We start from the raw sequence: 20,266 nt of genomic DNA on the forward strand, positions 1-20,266 counted from the left end.
TTTTTGAGCTTCATAAGTAATATTGTTTCTACATTTCATAATGTTGTCTAACGACGCTCCTGCTCCAATGTAATGTGTGGTGTTGGCCTAACTCTAAAAGTCTGTTGTGTCCGAAAGATTGGGTTAGGGAGTCAGGTGGCTAAGCGGGTATAGCTTTGGGCTGGTATCTGAAGGTTGCCAGTTTGATTCCCGGCCACTGCACCTGATGTTGTGTCCTTGGGCAAGGCACTTCCTTGGGGAGAATGTCCCTGTACTTACTGTAAGTCGCTCTGGATAAGAGCGTCTGCTAAATGACTAAAATAAATAAAAATAAATAATTTTGAACTAGCCATTGCTGTGTAGAGCCGGCCTGGGAGACATGTCTGCCGTGATCGACGTCAGGTTGTAATTGAGGCAACAGAAGCCTGGTTATTGGATTGTTGAAAAAAAACAACTGTGGCCAAAACGCAGGAACTGACATCCCCACCGGGTTAATTCTATTCTTAATTTCCCCTTTTATTTTCTTAGTGTTTCCTTAATGGGACAGCCCCATTTTGTTTGGTTTTGGTTCTTTAAACAGGGGGCAAGGGGATAGGTAGGCTGCCCATGGGCATGCACCCCATCATGTAGCATTTCTTTTGTTAAGGTTATGAATGGGTGCCACCCCATGCACTTACAGGGTGTCTGCAGGTATAAATAAGTTAAATTTAAGACTTTTTAAGACCTTTTAATACCACTTCTAAATGAAATTTAAGACCAAACTTACAATGGAAATACAATATATATGGAAATATACAGTAATCTTTCCAAATAAACACACTGATGTCTGTTCAAAATGAACAGTGTGAAATGACAATAATCGGTTGAGTTTAAGAACAAAAAAAATATTCGACCTGGCAGAACAGATTGCCTGCATTTTCGCAGTGACTTGACATAAAAAAGACCCATCCAATCAGAATTTAAGACAATGTAATACTTTTTAAGGACTTATTTTTAGGAAAATGGATTCAAGACTTTATAAGGACCACCCTGACTTAAATTATTTAGATTTGGTAAGGCAATTTAGTTTCTTTGGCCCAGTTTACAGTTCCCTTGTTCCCCAGTGGTGCTATTGTTGACACAATTGCCACATTGTTTCACTCATTGTGTCGCGGTGCACACCCCCCTTTCCCACCACCAAACACGGTATACATCGTGTATACATCATAAATACAAAACACGTGTCAAAGTTGCCGTGTGTGAGTTTGGCCAATCATGAAATAGCTGTGTCGTCATTAGAACCTGTGTAGTTGCTCTTGAGAAAATACGCTGGCAGTTCTCGAATCGATCTCACGGTACTTTGATGGTATACGGCATATCAAGTCGGACAAAAAGTCTAACCAGCATTCACTGCTTCAAGTCATCCAGCTGCTGTCGGTACTGCATTAAGTCGAACACACCTACAGACACTCCAACATAATGTTCACAACAAAAGGGACGGAAGTTAAAAGCTAACCTGGGGTGAGCAAATGTGAAAAAAAGCCCCTGGACTCATTCCTACCAGGACAAGTATAATTCCACCTCCCAATCCAGACCCTTGACCCTTGGTCTTACATTTTCTTCTGGGTCAAGTCCATGGTGTAGCGAATATCCTCCAGGGCCTCCTCGGTCTCGCGGGAATTCTGGATCAGAGACAGGTTCTGCTCCTCCAGCTCAGTCAGCAGGTCCAGGAGTTGCTGGGGGTCTGTGTAGTAAAGCTCAGGCTCTGCCTGTAGGGAGGGACAAAACACAGTGTGGAAAACCAATGTTATATACAGAGAGTAAGAGAGCATGGCTGTTATCAAATCATTTTCTTAATACCGTATCCTATCTTTTTGGTGGGTTGGTTTTCTGATTATTAGTCTTTAATTAAATGTCACATTTACTTAGGGATTTGATATTAGCCAAACAAAACCATGCCTTCCAATTTCTCAAGTCATTGTTGCTACTAAACTATATTTTCATTGAGACTGAATTTCAATTTCACAATATATTTTCTTTAAAATGTGTACTTTCGGTTTGTGGTTTAACTCGTCTGACAGTGAATCAGTAAAAATTCACATCACCAATTAATAAAATCCGACTCCATGGAATCTTACTAACCCTGACCCTCATGCAGAGAAATGTAAACTTTGAAAATTTGATGTAAAACTGACCTCGTACGCAGAGCCTTCTGAGTCTTGTTCTGACACGGTGCTGCAGAAATGGACAAGTAGAGAACTTAAGCCAAAATTCAATAGATATTGTAACCAGGAAGGGTGTGGCCAAGGGGCAACTGCCACACCGGTATGACCCACCAAAAATATTACATTTCATAGGCTTAACCATACAGAACATTTGCATCAGAATAATTATTATAGTCTGATTGGTTAAGCGACAAACCCTACTGCTTGAGACTGGTGGCTTGTCTATCATACGCAGCGTGCATAGTTTTGTTGCCTATAGAATCTCTGCCCTGAGATCCCGTGGAGAACAAACAAAGTGACTGTGTTGCTTATGTTTACACTATATGGGGTGCCTGCAGCACTGACAGTTATACAACCCTGAAAGTTTTACGGCCTTGCCCTGACAGTTGTATGCCCCTGCTGTTCCTGATGCAACCTATAGGGGAGGAGTTTATACAGTAAAATTATATTAAGTCTTAATATTTTTTACTTTCATAACACACACACACTATTACCAATAACGTCAATAGTTAATTTTATAGGCTACAACCATCGCCAAGTAGCTTAAACAAAGCCTAAAAATAGCAAAAAAATAGCAAATAATGTTTGCATCTTTCACGCAGTTTATCTACGCAATTTAATAAATTAACTTTGTAGAATTGCAAATCAGCATTGGCCTTTTACCTCATTTGCACCAGCTTAATGTCCTTATCAGAGAGCTACGTTGTGCCTCTCTTCTAAACAGTTAATAACCTTTAGCTAAAAATTAAGAAGCGTAAAAGGTTTCGTAAAATTTCTCATGAGCATCGAGAACTAGCAGGTCGACCATGAGTTCCTGCTAGATAACCATCTATTGACATGTTAAAATTAATTGACATCGACCCGTGAATAACCCAACAGAGAACAATAACTTTTGCAGATTATTTAACATACTTGTGTCCCTCCTAATCTCTGGTCGGTATGCTATGCTGGCTCAAACATACGTTGTAACGGTGGCAACCCCAGGTAGTGTAAGTTCTATAGCCTCCGCCTATAGGACGCATCAGGAACAGCAGTAGCGTAAAACTGTCAGGGCATGGCCGTAAAACTGTCAGTGCTCCAGGGCTGCAGGCTCCCCCTTCTCTATTTACGGGCTATCCTCTGGTCGGCAAAGAGTTCACAGCAGCTCGAACGAACTGTACAACAGTAGAGTTACGAATATTATGTTTGTTTTTTGTTTTTACAACGCCTTGCATTATTACGTTTTAACTAGTGCTATCAGTTAAACGCGTTATTAACGGCGTTAACGCAAACCCATTTTAACGGCATACATTTTTTTTGCGTGAGATTAACGTTCTTGGCCTAACAAACTTTTTAGTTTTTTTCACATGCTGTTTCAACAACTACTGACGTTAGAAAAACTATAACACCACACCGGATCTAGCTAGACCAGAAACAAAACAACAGGCACGCTGCACATACTTGTTTGGGCTTGCGAGCCAGCTAAATAGTAGTAGGCTAACGTTACATTTTGAGTGGATGGCGAGCGTGAGACGCCAAAATGGATGCCAATATGATTCTGAATGGAAAGATGGATTACTTTAAAGAATTTGCCAAATGGTTCCATTGATAACACCAAAGTGATCTGTATGTTTTGTCGTTGTGAACTGAGCTATCATCGCAGCACGTCCAGTCTGAAATACCACTTGATAGCCAAACACAAAGCTGATGCGACTCTCCGCCCCCTCGTCAAATTGCAATCGCCAGGGAATTGCAATGTTGTTTTCAATAAATAAATAAAAACATTTGCAACAAGCAATCCGATCCACTTTTCCATGTTTGTAAGAGCATTAAAATGAGAAAAAATAATGGGACAAAAAGAAATCAAGGGACATTTAGAATATATAAAAATGTGCGATTAATTGCGATTAATCGCGAGTTAACTATGACATTAATGTGATTAAATATTTTTATCGTTTGACAGCACTAGTTATTACTGACCTTTTGTTGCAGCTGACAGTAATAGATTATGTTCAGGCATACAGGAGACTAGTTAACTAGCCAACTAGCTGGCAAACTTTTTTGTCTCACTTACAATTTTCTCCCCACCAGTTTCAGACCCATGGTGCCACCTCTGATTGTAACTCAAACATATGTTCCCTTCATAAAAGAACAGAAGTTCTCACGCTTTGTCACTGGGACTTGTAGACTTCCTGTTCTGTCTGGAGGAAGCCTTAGGGTCTTTCAGCTGGGAAAGGTCTCTGCTGGTGAATGACCCCTTGCTCACAATGTCTGGAATTGTACGTGTGAGACATATTCAATTTAAGAGAGAGAGAAATGGATAGGGAGAGAGGGCGTGATTATTATGGAATACACAACATGCAGACCACACTGGAGACAGTGAAACATACACATCCCAACTCAAAACAAAATCATTTAAGACAGAGCTAAATGACATACTACGGCCAGTCTTCTTCTCTTTCTCCTTTTCTTTGTCCTTGCTCTTGGTGGTGGACTGGATCTTGGTAGACTTGGTCTTGGTCCTCTGGGTCTCTTGCCATTCTGGAGGTGAGAGCTTAAAGAGGAAGTCCTTATAAAGAGTGTACTCCTTCAGAATGTCTTCAAATTTGGAAATGTCACTGCAAGATCATCATACACAGACAAATATTACACATATGTATTTGGACACATCCTTATACATTTACAAAACTAGATAACTACATAGACATTCAGGAAAATACTGAAAATGTTCAGTATTTTGAGGCCATGGATGTTATGCATGGAGTCATCATGGCTACCACTCATGTTACTTACCTCTTAATGGCCACCATTTTAGTAGTAATTCTCTTGATCTCAGCAATCCTCTCCAGTTTGGCCTTAGACTCTTGCTCAGCTCTATTAGAATGCCGAAATTCATTCATAAAGTGAATCATCAATTGATAGAGGGTATTTAACATTTCTGTTGATTACTTTGTCATGGAATAATGTTCACTTTGTTTCTGTATCTATGAAAATGGTTGTAATTGATGTAATAAGTGTTCTGGAAATATCTACAGTCGACATTCTGCCATATGAGTTTACATTTTGATGGCTTCCACAGAGTTCTTGTCATTCTCTTTAAGGAACTCGTCAAACATGACAGCGTCGTTCTCAAGGAGCGTCTCAGCTTGCATCAGCTTCCTCTCTTCCTCAGCCGCCACCCTCTCCAGTTGTGCAATCTCCCCGTACTTCACTGCCAGAGAGTACTGAGAGGCAGTGAGGATGTGGAAAGTAGAAGTGAGGAGATGAGAGGAAAATATTGAGTTAGGGAGACAAGAAGAATGGATACGGAGAAAAGTAAAAATGACAGAGAGACAGAAAAGAAGAGGCAAGAGTCAAGGCCAGCAACAAGTAACCTGACTCGCCAGATGGTTTGTCACAAATATATGTCAGAGTGGATGGGTGCAGGGGAATACTGCTGAAAAAGGAGAGTAAGAAAGAGGGAGAGAGGTTTGAGGAGTTGACACCTGGCATTTCGGTCTCCCTTTCCCTTTTGTTTTGCGTTTTTTTTTCTTCCTTTGTAACTCATCCAATATATAGGAGCAACAAGACAACCAAAGAGGGCTCATCAATAAGCCGATGGTAAACTGGAGCAGTACGTTCCTTACTGAAAAGGAGACAGTCTCTGCAGCCCCGCTTGCAGAGGCTGTCTCCCTTTCAGTAAGGAACGTATTTTATGCTGTGCAATCTGTGCTGTACTACATAACTCTAAAATACCTTAGTTGTGCCATTTTTCCTGTCGCCCCTCGATGGCAGTCCCTACACCAGTGTGTTTTTTGTTGTTGTTGTGCTTTTTCTCTCCACTAGGAGATCACTACAGTTGTAGTGCCTCTTCTTAATCTGTAGCATATTCCTTTTAACAGTCTATATAGTATTGTATGGTGATTGGTGACGCCTGCCTTGTGGGGAAAACTGAAGACACCTGTTAATTTGATCAATAAAGTATATTTTCGTATATTGACCTCTCCGGGTCTTCTGTGTTACTTTGTGCTGAGATCCAAACCCTGCACGGGTGGAGAAGGGGTTCACTGTAAATGTGACATATCCATCTGGGTTGGGAGTTTTCCTTGGAAACTGTTTGGAAAGGGGCAGGCACTTGCAAAACATACTTGGCAGGTGAATGGATGAACCATCTTTCTACCACAGGAAAACTTCAACCACACCGTTAGCTGACAGTAGTTCCTTATAAGATGCTGATTGGTCCCAACCACTGCTGTTTATACACAAACTAAAAACTTGAGAACTTGGCAAGATGAATTCTCGAGTGTTTGTGATTTCGCAAATCCAGCTGTCCCACAAGTTTAAGCAACAAGTGTGGTGTAAAAACAACAGACAAAATGGCTAGTGGGTGGTGTGTGTACTGTGGGCTAAATTATAGTCAAACATGTTATGTATATCTCTTGTAGCGTCCCCAGAGACTAAGCTTATTCAGTCCCCCCAGCACCAGTGACAGAGGTCCAAGCCTCCTCACGGCCAGGTTGTGGCTGCCCACTTTAAATTGTCTCCCTGTTATGGGGGGTGATTAGTGCCTCAGCGGGGACAAAAAACACAAAACACTATGTAAGATATGTTTGCACACCAAGTCCATCTCGTCACCGCATTTTTATCATTAGTTCCCAATGGAGGAAACAGCTGCGAGGTAGTGACACTGTCCGAGTGGAAACTTTGATGACAGTGACGTAGAGGCGTCGTCATGTGACTAATCAAAGTAGTAAAATGTATTTGAGACCGTCTACAAAGCTGACAATCTCTCCTGCCGCAACCTTGCAATGTTCGCAAGGCTGACACTGTTCTCTGCTGCTATGTCGCCACCATCCATTGTCTGGCTATTTTGCTATCTAGCTAGGTCCACCACAGGGTGGCTACTGGTACTAGCTGGTTAGCTAACAATAGGAAACTAATGAAAGGATGCCATCATATAGTGTGGCTATTTTAGCTAGCTACCACACCTCACTATGGTAGGTAGCTAAGATAACCTCACTATCGTGATGTCCCTTCGTTATCTAGTTTCCCATTGTTAATGCAGAAATTACTATTCAGTACTGTCAGTATGGCAAGAGAAAAACATCAGTCAAGTAGTCTACTTTGATGAAGTCTACTACTATGTTTGCTACTGATGTATTCATGATTATTATAAAAGCTGACAGTACTGTGATTGTTTTGATGAATCAGAGACTCATAGAGACAGAGACAATAGGAGTTTAGAGCTATGAGAAACACTTGGAAAATGCTGAGGGAAGCAAACACAATAAAGACAGAGCAAGCAGCAGCAATAACAATTCTAACTGGTCAGTGTTGATGTGAAGAAGCTATAGGTGTGGGAGATCTATTCAAAATCAGTAGATCAACTATTGCCTTATTATTTGTTCATGTATCCTTTCTTAAAACACATTCATATGTTCTTACTGTAATCAATATTGTGTATCTAATGGAATAAAAATATATTATTCCAACTGTTTCAGTGACAGTTGCAACCAGTTGTCAGGCCAAAAATATAGGCAGAGCAGCACTGGGTGCCTGGGTCAAGAGAACCCTTACACTTGACCTTTCAGATCTAGCTTTTATGAGTACTAATATGGTAAGCTTTCCTAAAATACTAAGGCTGTCTGTTCCATGATGTAGTATCCGCCTGAGTGTAGAACAAACATCTGTTGGCTGTATGTCACCTTTTTCCCACTATTTACTATCAAATTTGTCCCCAGACCTTCATACCCCAAGACAGACTTTGCTACAACCTTTCTGTGTGTAACTGGTCATAATTCTTGTCAAGGTGTATGTTAACTCTCTCTCTGATTGTATAATACTTATAAATCCAGTACCGTAACTGATTGTAACACAGTTCTAATGGAGATGGACATTTTCTTCTTCATAGGCTATGTAGGAAATAAATGTTTCATGGTGCTATGTAACATTTTGTTTTATACAGTTACATGTGTTAAGGATGTTACCCTGGTGGATTTAATCTCTAACAGTGTCATTTTTCAGGCACACCATTACCATTATATTCATATTTATTTTTACAAACTGATAATAATGGTAAGTTTACTGATAAATATATGTATATATACACACAGCTCTGGATTTTAGCACTGCAGAGTGATGAGTTAGGGTTCTCTGGTTTTTCTATTGCTGTTTAATTTGGCTGAAATGAATTTGTTTAATAATTTATTATTATAACTACTGACAACAGTTCTCCCAAATTCAAATCTTTTATTGTCATTTAGAGCATTTTTTGCAGAAAATGAAACTGCTCAAAATTACAAATATGATTCTGTGTTGTCAGACCTCCAATAATGCAAATAATTTAATATTCTTAAATGTTAGGTCAGGTGATCTGGAGCCAATATTGCTGCTTCCTGCTTCCCAATGAGCAATGGAGAAACACAGTAAGTAAATAAGTAAGTCAATGTTATTTATAAAGCACACTCTAACACAGCAAGGCTGACAGAGGTGCCAGCTGCGGCTCATTGGCTAATTGTGCGATCAGCAATAAAAGCTGTGCTGAACAGGAGATTAGAGAGCAGAGCCCGGAAGTGAGAGCCAGATGCTGGCCACCTAATTTTTTATTTTTTTTTTTTGTGGTAACACATGGTCTACTGTGTTAACAGTGACCACGGAACCCCAGCCTGATGAGACAGAGATCAATCAATTGGCTGTTGTCCCCGGTCTTCAGTAGAGAAAGAATCCCTGAAATATTTGGTTTCGTTTGTTAACGATTTATTTTTATAATTTAATGCACTTTTTTGCTGTTTGTATGCGTCATCCCTGTGGCTGCTACACTCTTTTTTTTACCATATTGAGGTGAAGCAAATACAGGAATCACTTTTCCAGTCCTTCAAAAGATATGTATTTTTTCTCTACATCTTTAAAACATTAGCCTTTGTTTGTGTACTCAAGAAATCCTACACAGCCTGTCCATATGTCTTGTCTTGTTTTGCTTTCTTACCTCCAGAAGAAACATCTCTCGCTTCTTGATAATAAACTCGCTGATGCTCTCTTTGTCGATGTTACGGTCTAGGAGGGAAATAGCACAGATTGTTACTAAATGATCATCTTTTAACATTTTAAGAAATGTTAAAACCCGTTAAATCTTGATGGCACACACACACATGATTGCAGGAATAAGCTGACAACACATGATGATGCAAAGAACCCCCAAGGAAGTTGTCCTCTTTTTTTCCCCCCATTTCAGTTATTTCTCCAAGGCAGTCAGGAGCAGTGGGCAGCTGTATAGGGCGTTATTCACACAAGCATTATTCCAAACAACCAAACTATATTATTTGGACTGTGTGTGTCCCTCCTGTGCATGCATCATAAGAAACATCTCCACCTTTAATCATGGCCATCCTCACGGCTGTGAGGACCTGGGGATGGGCTCTGCTCTCTTTTCCCTGAAGCTCAGCTCTAGTCTTCTCCTCCACTTCCTCCTGGCCATCCCACAGGATCCTCCTCAGGTTTGCCTGCTTGACCTTCACCCGACCAGCATAAGTGACCTTCTCATGAACTTTCAGGCCCAGCTGCCTCTGTAGCTCCTTGAAAAAAAATTAATGACTCACCTTTAACCATCCCCAAATCCAGTGACCTAGATTCTTAAGTGAACTATAACGTCAGCAAATGCAAAGTCAAATCGAATTTGTGATTTGTAAATCAAACACAAGCACCATTTTTCTACGCTCTTTCTCCCTGCTCCGGAGCTCAAATATATCATTGTCTTTTGGCGGCTTGAATGGGTTCTCCCTTGGCTTTTTGGCATCCCTGGCTGTAGACAACAAGCAAACAAAAGTTATTATTGTTATTTTGTATATCTCAAATCTATCAGATCACCCCAGAACCTCACTAAATAACTGGTATCCTTGTGGAGCAGAACATATAAAATTCGAACTAAATGTAGAAATTATAGTAGGCCCAATTGCCAGTACAAGATGCTGAACACATTTTACTTACATGGAGCTGAAAATGCTGGTGATAACATCTTTAGAGACAGAAGATTACAGGTTAGGATTGATTGTATGGCAAATTTTAAATTGTGATTAACTGTTAAACGGTATATTAATCGTTTAATTGGTATAGAAAGGTAGTCCACACCACATGCCAGGGACTACTTTGATAGGCTGCATCATGCTAGTCTTGCAAACAAGTAAAAGTAACAGCATCGCCTGCGCAGTACATTTAAATATTAGACCAATGTAAAATCGAATATGCACAAAATTGGCATAGTATCTCTCCATACCTTCAATATGATTTGTCCCTGGCAGTGTCTTCTGCTGAGACACTAATAAAAGACTTTGCTCAAACACCCTTTGGAGAAGCTTTGGAACGCGATTGTGATATGGTTCCGGAGTTTGAACTATGTTGCTATAGTAACGTCATTGTTACGAGTGCTCTTTATTTTTCCAATGGATGGCGCTAAATTCTAAACGTTTCATTTCGTCCACAAAAAGCCGACAAATGCATAATGTGCACGTAATACTGAAGGTTATGTTCAGTAAAAAAAAACGTGCTGATGCAGTTTTGCGGGAGGAGAAAAACAATTAGTTGCTGGATGTTTTTCTCTAGTTCTATTGTCAACAAATTGACAATAAAATGTAGCTATTCAATAATAGTTTAAAATGCAAACACTAATCTGTATTACTTGCCACAACATGTTTCTAAATCCTAAACGTGTCAGAGAAACTATTTCAAGATTTGTTAGATTTGTAGGCTGTACAAAAAGATCTGTATTCTCCAGAGAGGACAAAAATGGATTTAACTGCAGAGAAAGGCCAGTTGATGGTATGGCAACCTGTTTTTGGGTGCATTTCAGCAATATCCTTGGTATGGAAGGCCTAGTGGGCAATTTTAAAGGGAAGGCCTAGTGGGCAAGTATTACAGTCTTTTTCAGTCGCTAACAAGCATTTGTCCAAACAGTTGTCACATTTTCAAAACTGTAAACACAATTAGCACAGCATCAGTCTTTTTTAGCCATACAATTCACATATTTCATGTCTTTTTCACACAATATGCAGTCAGTGAACACATTTCCACAACGCTTACATTTTCGTAACAGACAAGCTATACCTCCCAACAAAATGATGGATTGTTTGTGTAGTATTTACGAATGTTAACACACAACATCCCACAATAGCAAAAACAATTATCCAAACCTTAGATACAGTATAAAACATCTGCTTCTGCAATGATATTAGTTCAAAAACAACATATCTCAGCAAAAAAAAAGAGAAGACATTTGAAAAATGGACACACAGCTGATTTATGTTGGGTAAAGTGGGCCAACCACAGCTGATTCCAGTCTAACTTGACTCAGTAGCAGGGGTTATTTCCTTCAATTACTATAAAAGAAAGACTTTGAGGAGTGATGTTTTTGGACACAGAAACAGAAAAATACAAACACTGTAATGTTTGGACGAGGAAGAGCAAGGGGCCCAGGGAGATTCAAACAGGCCCAGTGAGAGATGGAGGGAGAGGTGCAGAAGCAGTGAGAGATGCAGAAGGAGGTGCAGTGAGATGGGCAGGGCTGGGGATAAGAGCAGGCCCAAGGAGAGGGCAAGGTAGAGGTGTAAGAATGCGTGGTGGTAGCATTCCAGGGGCTGCAAGAACAGTAGTCAGTGAGGAACTTCGTACCACTATCATTGACCATTTAATCAACCACGGTCTTTCACTAAGAGAGGCTGGTGAAAGAGTGCAACCCAAGTTGAGGTGGTCAACGGTTGCCTCCATTATACGCATCTTTCAACAAACCAATATTTTGTTCACTGTAAGCATTACTGTAAAAAAAAATCTGTTTTATTACTGTATACTGTGTTTCTACTGTACTTCCTTTAGTAAACAGTAAGAAAAAAAACTGTTTTGCTTTTTACTGAAATGTGTTTGAATGTGAACATTATTGTATATGTGGACATACAGTTCCCAACCAAGACATTTAGTGTAAAAGGTGGATTGCATGTTTTGCATGCAAATACCTGAAACATAAGTCTGCAGTTTTTATAATGTAAAAAATTGCCAGTATTTTGAAACCTGGTGTACTTTGATTGACTACATGTACCTTGTGAAGTGAAAACAAGTGTTATTCTTTGACAGAATAATTTCGTTTTGAGTCAGATTTCCAATGTTTTGGTAAAGGCAGTGTGTGCAGAGAAACATGTTTTCTGTCTTGAAATGGAGAGTTAGTATATATTTAACCAAATGTGTTTTTGAGAAGAAAATTATCCATTTGGCCAATTGTGTATTGTAGGTGTCAGTCTGTGTTGAGAGTTTAAAAAAAGTATCCAAGTATGGGTAAGCGCTTCTTAGCGATTGTAAAAAATGGTAAGACACCCCTGTGTCAACTACGCGTAACGTCCAGTCCTTTGCACCTTGCTTGACGCGGCCCCGTCTCTATGGGGGGTGATTAGTATGGCGAGCGGAAAGGGACATTCCTAGGTTTGATAAGTACGTCGCCACTAAGCCGTGTGAGACACACGTCGTCGCCAAACAACACACCTACTAAGTAGCTACGTCGCCGCCGTCACTGACTTGTTTTTCACAGACCTTATTGAGTGAAATCAAGTCGTGCAATAGGCTACATGTTTCATATGTTAAAATGTCTTTATTGAGAACTATAGTGTGTGTTTTATGCTTGTAAAGTTTGCATTCATTACATTTGTTATATTGCTTGAATTTGGTTATTTCCCAACATGTGGCAACAGTGTAGTTTAATTGTATTGAGTTTGTTTGATGTGTTTGCTAACTTGGTGGCGCTAATGAGTAACTAATGATTGTAGCCTATTGCTAATGGAGTTTCAATTTATAATTTTGCCTTCTGACTACACTTTTCTGTTTAGCACTGGTGTAGAAGTGCAAGACAGCAAATTAAACATCTTCAGACCATCAGTGAAGGTTTCCATTTTTTTGTGTGGACACACACTAACAGAAACCAGCAGACTGTTATAACATGATACTAAAGTGTATTTGTCAATAGCCTATTGATATTGCTCATACTATTTAGCTCACATGATTCTATACCATTAAATTCCCAATTTAAAGGGTTAATACTGAAGACATATTAGATAGTACCCAATTGCTGTAAAAGTTCCAAGTCAATGAAGTGAATCACCAAGTACAAGTTCAAGACAAAATCAACGTATTTATTATAGATCTATCATGTGCAGGTGTTTGATTTTCTCAAGTTGAGCATCTCAGAAAACTGGACAAAGAATACAGGAATCAGGGCAGTTAAATAGTATCACACTATGGGGAGTTTTACTCTCACAAGAAACATCAGGGGATGATAATCAACATAGCCTTTGTAAGCACAGAAAGAAGACGCTGTATGCTAGTCTCACCACTGCCCTCCAGTCTGCCAGAGCGGCTTCGAGGTCATCCGTCATCATTCTGCTGGACATTTCTGCAGCGTTTGATACGGTTAACCACCAGATCCTGCACTCCAGACTTTCTGCGATGGGCATCACTGGCACTGCACTCCAGTGGATCTCATCCTACCTGTAGGTAAGATCCTACCAGGTCTCCTGGGGAGGCAAACTGTCAGGCCCTCGCCAGCTCTCCACTGGTGTCCCACAGCGCTCCGTCCTTGGACCCCTCCTCTTCACTCTGTACACCACCTCACTTGGACCAATTATCACCTCCCATGGCTTCTCCTACCACTGCTACGCTGACGACACGCAGCTGTACATGTCGTTCCATGTTACCCCGCTCCTCATCTCTTTCCACTGGCTACCCATCAACACCCGTATCAGATTCAAGACCCTGGTACTGACCTTCCGAGCAGTGGACGGGACTGCACCCGACTACATCAAGTCTCTCCTGCAGCCTTACACCCCTACCAGACTGCAGCTGGATTTGAACCTAATGTTTCTTGTGAGAGTAAAACTCCCCAAACCTGTGACCTTGCTCCTTGCAGTGCACTATCTTAGCCTACTGAGCTATTCTCAGTGTTGAGAACCATAGAGGTCAGTTACTGTATAGAAAAAGTAAGCTATTTGTTCTGTGGCAAGCATTATAAGATTTGGCTGAAGTTTAAACAGCTGTAATTCAGTGATCTTTTTGGATATATCAAGGCAGGGGCAGGCAGGCAGGGCAGACCAGCTGTATGAAGCTGTCTTGGGGGCAGAGCTGAAGAAAAGCTATCCAGCTAGAGAGGGGTAGTCCAGCATGGGGTCTGTGTTACTCTTAGCATCCTCTGTTGCACTCAGCATCCTCTGTTGTTGCTCTCAGCATGCTCTGTTGCACTCTGTTGAGCAGGCCTCTGCATGACCTGTAAAAGTGAAGAAAGGGTCCATGTCAGTGGTGAAAAATGAAGCTTTTTCCATCTACACTTGATACAGACTTCAGTTTTGACTGTGAAATGCAATAGCAATACTTGAACTTGAATCCAAATGTGTTGGAGACCCATGCAAAGTCACTCAAAACACTGGTTCGATTCCAGGCACTAGCAAGAATATTTAGCTCTAAAATGGTCAATATGAACATCTGACCAAAGACCAGCTCGACCTTTGCCTGTAAACAGTGATTCTGACAGTCAGAGACCTTTAAATAGCTTGACCTAGTGAAATTGGCAAAACTAGCCTAGCTAACGTAGGTAGTTTTCTCAGGGCATATGACGAATGAAACAGGCTTGCATTGACACATCCGAGATACTGGCTATCTTTAGCAGGCTCTTGTCTACTAAAAACTGTCCTCCCTGATGTTTTTGGAGTAAAATTGAGTGAAATACAAAATTGTTTACACACTGCCAGTGGGCGAGTAGAGTCTGACTCTGAGGCTAACGTCAAAACAATGTACAGTATCCCCGGGACGCAGTGTCACTCCATTTGCAAGTTTTGCACAAATCACAACAAAAAAAATCTGGCTAAAAGCACAATTCCCACATCTCTTGAAGGCTGCCCTGCTCGTCTTTTTTGGTGTAGACCGAACTGTAAAATTGCGAATTTATGAACATGAGGCGACCAAAGCATGGCTGCTGCCTAAGCCTATGCAGTCTCCCTTGCGTCCAAACTCACTCCAATTACAAATACTTTCACAACCCAAATCACCATTCTGAGCCTACAGGGGGGTATTCGTTGCCAGCGCCAGACGCCAAAATGGATGCCAATAAGATTCTGAATGGAAAGTTTACTTTTAAAACGTTGCCAAATGGTTTCATTGACAAGACCTAAGTGATCAGTGTGTTTTGTCGTTGTGAACTGAATACCTCCCATTGACGAATTCTCGTCCCACCCCAATAACACTGCCACCGACACCTTGTTAACCACTTTAACTGCATCACTTGACTCTCTCTGTCCCCTGTCAACAAAGCCTGCGCGATCTTCTCCCTCCTGCCCGTGGCTTACGGATGTTATTCGTGAAGAACGGTCCACCCTTCGAGCAACTGAGAGAAGATAGCGCAAGTCCAAAGACGGTCTGGACCTTGATAAGTATCACTCCCTCCTTAAATCCTTCTCTTCTCACATAACTGGTGCTAAAACCCTCTACTTTCTTAACAAAATTAACTCTGCTTCAAACCCCCACAAACTTTTCTCTACCTTCTCCACCCTTCTTAACCCACCTCCCCCACCCCCTCCCTCCACCCTGACAGCAGACGACTTCTCCTCCTTGTTTGAGAAAAAAGTCGCAGACATTAGCAGTCGGTTCCCTAAACCCACCTTTCCTACCCTCTCACACTCCATGACTGACCCAACTAAATGTCTAAACTCTTTCTCTCCCCTGTCCGAGGCAGAGCTCTCTGACCTCATTCTCTCTCATCGCCCCACCTCCTGTCCCCTTGATCCTGTCCCCTCCCCTCTCTTTCAAACCATCTCCCCCTCGATCATAACTTTTCTGCTCCATGTTCTAAACTCCTCTCTTACCTCTGGCACCTTCCCCTCTGCCTTCAAACAGGCCAGAGTTACCCCTCTACTCAAAAAACCCTCCCTTAACCCTGCCGTCCTCCAGAACTACAGACCGGTATCACTGTTACCCTTCTTCTCTAAAACAATTGAACGTGCTGTATCTAACCAACTGTCTAACTTTCTTTCTCAGAACAACCTGCTTGACCCCAACCAATCGGGCTTCAAGACCGGCCACTCCACAGAGACTGCCCTCCTTTCAGTCACCACTGCCCTCCAGTCTGCCAGAGCGGCTTCGAGGTCATCCGTCATCATTCTGCTGGACCTTTCTGCGGTGTTTGATCCGGTTAACCACCAGATCCTGCACTCCAGACTTTCTGAGATGGGCATCACTGGCACTGCACTCCAGTGGATCTCATCCTACCTGTAGGTAAGATCCTACCAGGTCTCCTGGGGAGGCAAGCTGTCAGACCCTCGCCAGCTCTCCACTGGTGTCCCACAGGGCTCCGTCCTTGGACCCCTCCTCTTCTCTCTGTACACCACCTCACTTGGACCAATCATCACCTCCCATGGCTTCTCCTACCACTGCTACGCTGACGACACGCAGCTGTACCTGTCGTTCCCCCCGACCGATCCGGGGATCTCAGCTAGGATTGAGGCCTGCCTCGCAGACATCTCCGCCTGGATGACCGAGCACCACCTCCAGCTGAACCTTGCCAAAAGGGAACTTCTCATCATCCCGGCCAAACCCTCCATCTCCCACGACCTCTCAATCACCCTGGGATCTGCGACGGTGACCCCCTCATCCTCTGCCAGGAACCTTGGGGTTACCATGGATGACGAGCTCTCCCTCACGGCCCACTTTGCTGCGGTCTCCCGGTCGTGTAGATTCACCCTCTACAACATCCGGAAGATCAGGAGATACCTGTCCTAGCACTCCACCCAGCTGCTCGTCCAAGCAATGGTCCTCTCCAAGTTGGACTACTGCAAATCGCTGCTCGCCGGTCTCCCAGCATGCGCAACCCGCCCTCTTCAGAGGATTCAGAACACAGCGGCCCGCCTGGTCTACAATCTACCCAGACGCTCCCACGTTACCCCGCTCCTCATCTCCCTCCACTGGCTACCCGTAACGGCCCGCATCAGATTCAAGACCCTGGTACTGACCTTCCGAGCAGTGAACGGGACTGCACCCGACTACATCAAGTCTCTCCTGCAGCCTTACACCCCCACCCGCCACCTACGGTCCTCTTCAGACAACCGCCTGGTGGTCCCACCGCTCAAGACCGCCCGGTCCCAACACAAGCTCTTCTCCTGCCTGGCCCCCCAGTGGTGGAATCACCTCCCCACCTCCATCAGAGACACAGACTGTCTCTCCACCTTCAAGAGAAGGCTCAAGACGCACTTGTTCCGGGAGTACAACGGTACTTAGGAATGGTTTGTTGAATCCAACGCTAGTTTCCTCAAGGATCACAATAACTCTTGTTTAGACTGTTGCTCTTGTTGGTTAGTGGTAGCTGATTTAAACTGTTGTATTATATTTAATCCTATTTTTATTGCTTTCCTACAGGTACACTTGCACTTAGAGATTCATGCTGTGTATTGTCATTTGCTTAACTACATGCTCTTATGGTTTCTTCCCTTTAGCACTTATTTTTGGTTGTTCACAATGTGTACTTCTGTTTTTGGCTACCTGCAATGCTTTGGGGCTATCTTGTTGTTATTATCAGTGACCTATGCACTTTGTAAAGCTCTCTCTTGGAAGTCGCTTTGGATAAAAGCGTCTGCTAAATGAATAAATGTAAATGTAATGTAAATGTGAACTGAGCTATCATCGCAGCACGTTGTGGAGTCTAAAATACAATTTTGATGGCCAAGCACACAGCTGATGCTAATTCTCCGCCCGCTCGTCAATGCCAGGCAATTGCAATGTTGTTTTCAATTTAAAAAAACATTTGCACGAAGGAATCCGAAGCACTTTTCCATGTTGATAAGAGCATTACAATTTGAAAAAAGAATGGATGAAAAATAAATCAAGGGACATTTAGAATAGATAAAAATGTGCGATTCATTGCGATTAATCGCGAGTTAACTATGACATTAATGCGATTATTCGCAATTAAATATTTTAATCGTTTGACAGCTCTAATATACACATATATAGTACATTATATAAGCGCTTTCAGTACATATGTCCTCATAAGTGTCTATGAATTAGTATCAATTAGATACTCTTTGGCCTTGTTTTTATCTACTTATTCTGAAAGAGTTGAGATCATTATTTTCGCTACCAAGATCTCATTTGATGATTAATTTCCATTAAGCCTACTGCCAGCAGGCACATTTAAAGAAATGTGATCTGATTGATTGGGGTAACGAGGCACTTAAGATAAGCCTATACATTTCCCCAAAACTTACGCATTTAGCTTATCGTAAATTTTTTGCCAAGCTGTCTGTCTTGCTCTGGCAGCGGTGTTTGACTTAGCCATGATAATGCGCTTATAGTCTTTGTAGAGACTCATTATAATAGTCTTTTCCGCCATCATACTGATAGAAAATCACGGTTTTGGTGATTGAACTTTCCTGCCTTTTGAAGTAAGCACGTGCAATCTCCCTGATAAGTTTAGCCTGGTTGAAATTAACTACATGTTTTGGATGCGGATCAGCCATTGACGAACCGATATTTGCTGTTCTCAATCAGCTCGCTAATGTTAACTGGATAAAGGGACAATTGATTAACTTAGCTTCAACCCTTACGAAGAACAGGGCCCAGGTCTGTGGGGAATCGCTTGTTCTCATGAAAGCTGCCCTCTTCTACCTTTTTTATGAAGAATTCGCCAAGATGCTAAATGATTCACTAATTATAAACAGAGAGGGGAAAAGCTAGCTACTTTTCGAGTTCGGTTTTCCATCACTTCAAACTCACGATCTAAAGGTCTCACAGTGCTCAAACCTTCACCATAATTCAAGAGTAGTGTACTTTCACGAACCCAATTATTGATTCTAGCTTAAAATGCGTAAAAATAGGACTTACCTAACATGGCTGCCTCCAACACGGCTATCAGTACATTCTCAGATGGGAGCGAGCACGCCAATGGAGCAGTGATGTAACTGAGGTGGAACTCTCACCAGGGCCCCATCATCAGGCTGGTGGAGTCCATAGCCAAACTGACCCCTTTGGATCAGAAGGGTGATGCTGTGAAAGCAGAGGTATGTGGAGCAGTGTTTGCGTCCCGCCTGAAGAGGTACTTTGAGAGGCATAGCCAGATCAAAGTTGAGAGGTGGTTCCATTTTGTCGACAGTCAGACCGTCCATGGCGCAATCCAAAGAGAGCTATGGCTAACAGACTTTCTTCGCAAATTGGATAGGAGAAAACCAAAGCAACTCATTAGTGCAGGACTGGTCCGCAGAACATTGCAGACCTAGTCACAAGGGGAGGCGGGCCCAAACATCTTGGCGAAGGGTGGCAGAATGGTCCAGAGTTCCTGAGCCTTCCTGTAAGTGAGTGGCCAATTAAATCAGCAAAAGACATTGCTACTGCTGCCAGGGAGAGCATTAACAAGCTGCAAAAGAAGGCCGTTGTGGCTGCTCTGACGAGGGCCCAGGCAATGAAGCCAGGACGGGAAGAGGACCATATCCAAGTAAAACAACAGAGACCACCCGCAGGGTCAGCAATCCAGAGCCTTGTGGACATCAAATGGTTCAGCAGCCTAACCAAGCTTATTAAGACCATTGCTTGGATCTGGAGGGCAGCTTAAAGGTTCCTTGGACCAAACCGGACCCCAAATAGACCAAAGTGGGAGGAAGTTCCTTTGATCGGTGTCGTCTCTGTCCAAGAAAGGAAAGATGTGCTGCGAGACCTTTTCCTTGTGGCACAAGAGGGCACCAATTTCCTAAGAACTACAACTGATAGGCTTGTGGTTTACAAAGAACAGGACTCTTGGATCTGTGTCTGTGGTGGTAAAGTGCAGGGTTTCAGAGGAGACAGTACCGCCATCTAGGGCAGGGCGATAAATCGATAAAAATAATTATCGAAGTAAGACTTCCCTCAATAAAGATATCGTAACATTAGTCCATTTTCAATAACATCGATAATGTCGATAGAGAATAATTAGGAGCAGCAGTCCATTTAATTTCTGTGATGCAGCAGGAAGTTGTGGAAAAATGGTAGCCCAGCTCACTAAAATGTACTGAGCACCTTGAGTGGAGTAGCTAATGTTAACCGCGGAAAATTAGTCTTATTGCCGAAAACAGTGGCAGCGATAGCCA

At 42.2% G+C, this 20,266-nt stretch overlaps 1 protein-coding gene across 1 annotated transcript in view; it reads right to left on the reverse strand.

Annotated features, from left to right (window-relative positions):
• Positions 1 to 10,491, reverse strand: part of cfap100 (cilia and flagella associated protein 100) — a 15,937-nt gene extending 5,446 nt beyond the window's left edge. The window contains exons 1-11 of the mRNA XM_047025004.1: positions 10,411 to 10,491; positions 10,125 to 10,152; positions 9,842 to 9,939; positions 9,511 to 9,712; positions 9,127 to 9,194; positions 5,223 to 5,386; positions 4,956 to 5,036; positions 4,602 to 4,780; positions 4,328 to 4,433; positions 2,154 to 2,193; positions 1,573 to 1,727 (exon numbers count right to left, since the gene is read on the reverse strand). Of these exons, the coding sequence (XP_046880960.1) occupies positions 1,573 to 1,727; positions 2,154 to 2,193; positions 4,328 to 4,433; positions 4,602 to 4,780; positions 4,956 to 5,036; positions 5,223 to 5,386; positions 9,127 to 9,194; positions 9,511 to 9,712; positions 9,842 to 9,939; positions 10,125 to 10,152 (1,121 nt within the window). The 5' untranslated portion in view covers positions 10,411 to 10,491. The remainder of the gene's footprint in view (positions 1 to 1,572; positions 1,728 to 2,153; positions 2,194 to 4,327; positions 4,434 to 4,601; positions 4,781 to 4,955; positions 5,037 to 5,222; positions 5,387 to 9,126; positions 9,195 to 9,510; positions 9,713 to 9,841; positions 9,940 to 10,124; positions 10,153 to 10,410) is intronic.
• Between the last annotated feature and the right edge of the window lie 9,775 nt (positions 10,492 to 20,266).

Source organism: Hypomesus transpacificus, chromosome 9 (genome assembly GCF_021917145.1).
Source record: "Hypomesus transpacificus isolate Combined female chromosome 9, fHypTra1, whole genome shotgun sequence".
NCBI classification, from domain to species: Eukaryota; Metazoa; Chordata; class Actinopteri; order Osmeriformes; family Osmeridae; genus Hypomesus; species Hypomesus transpacificus.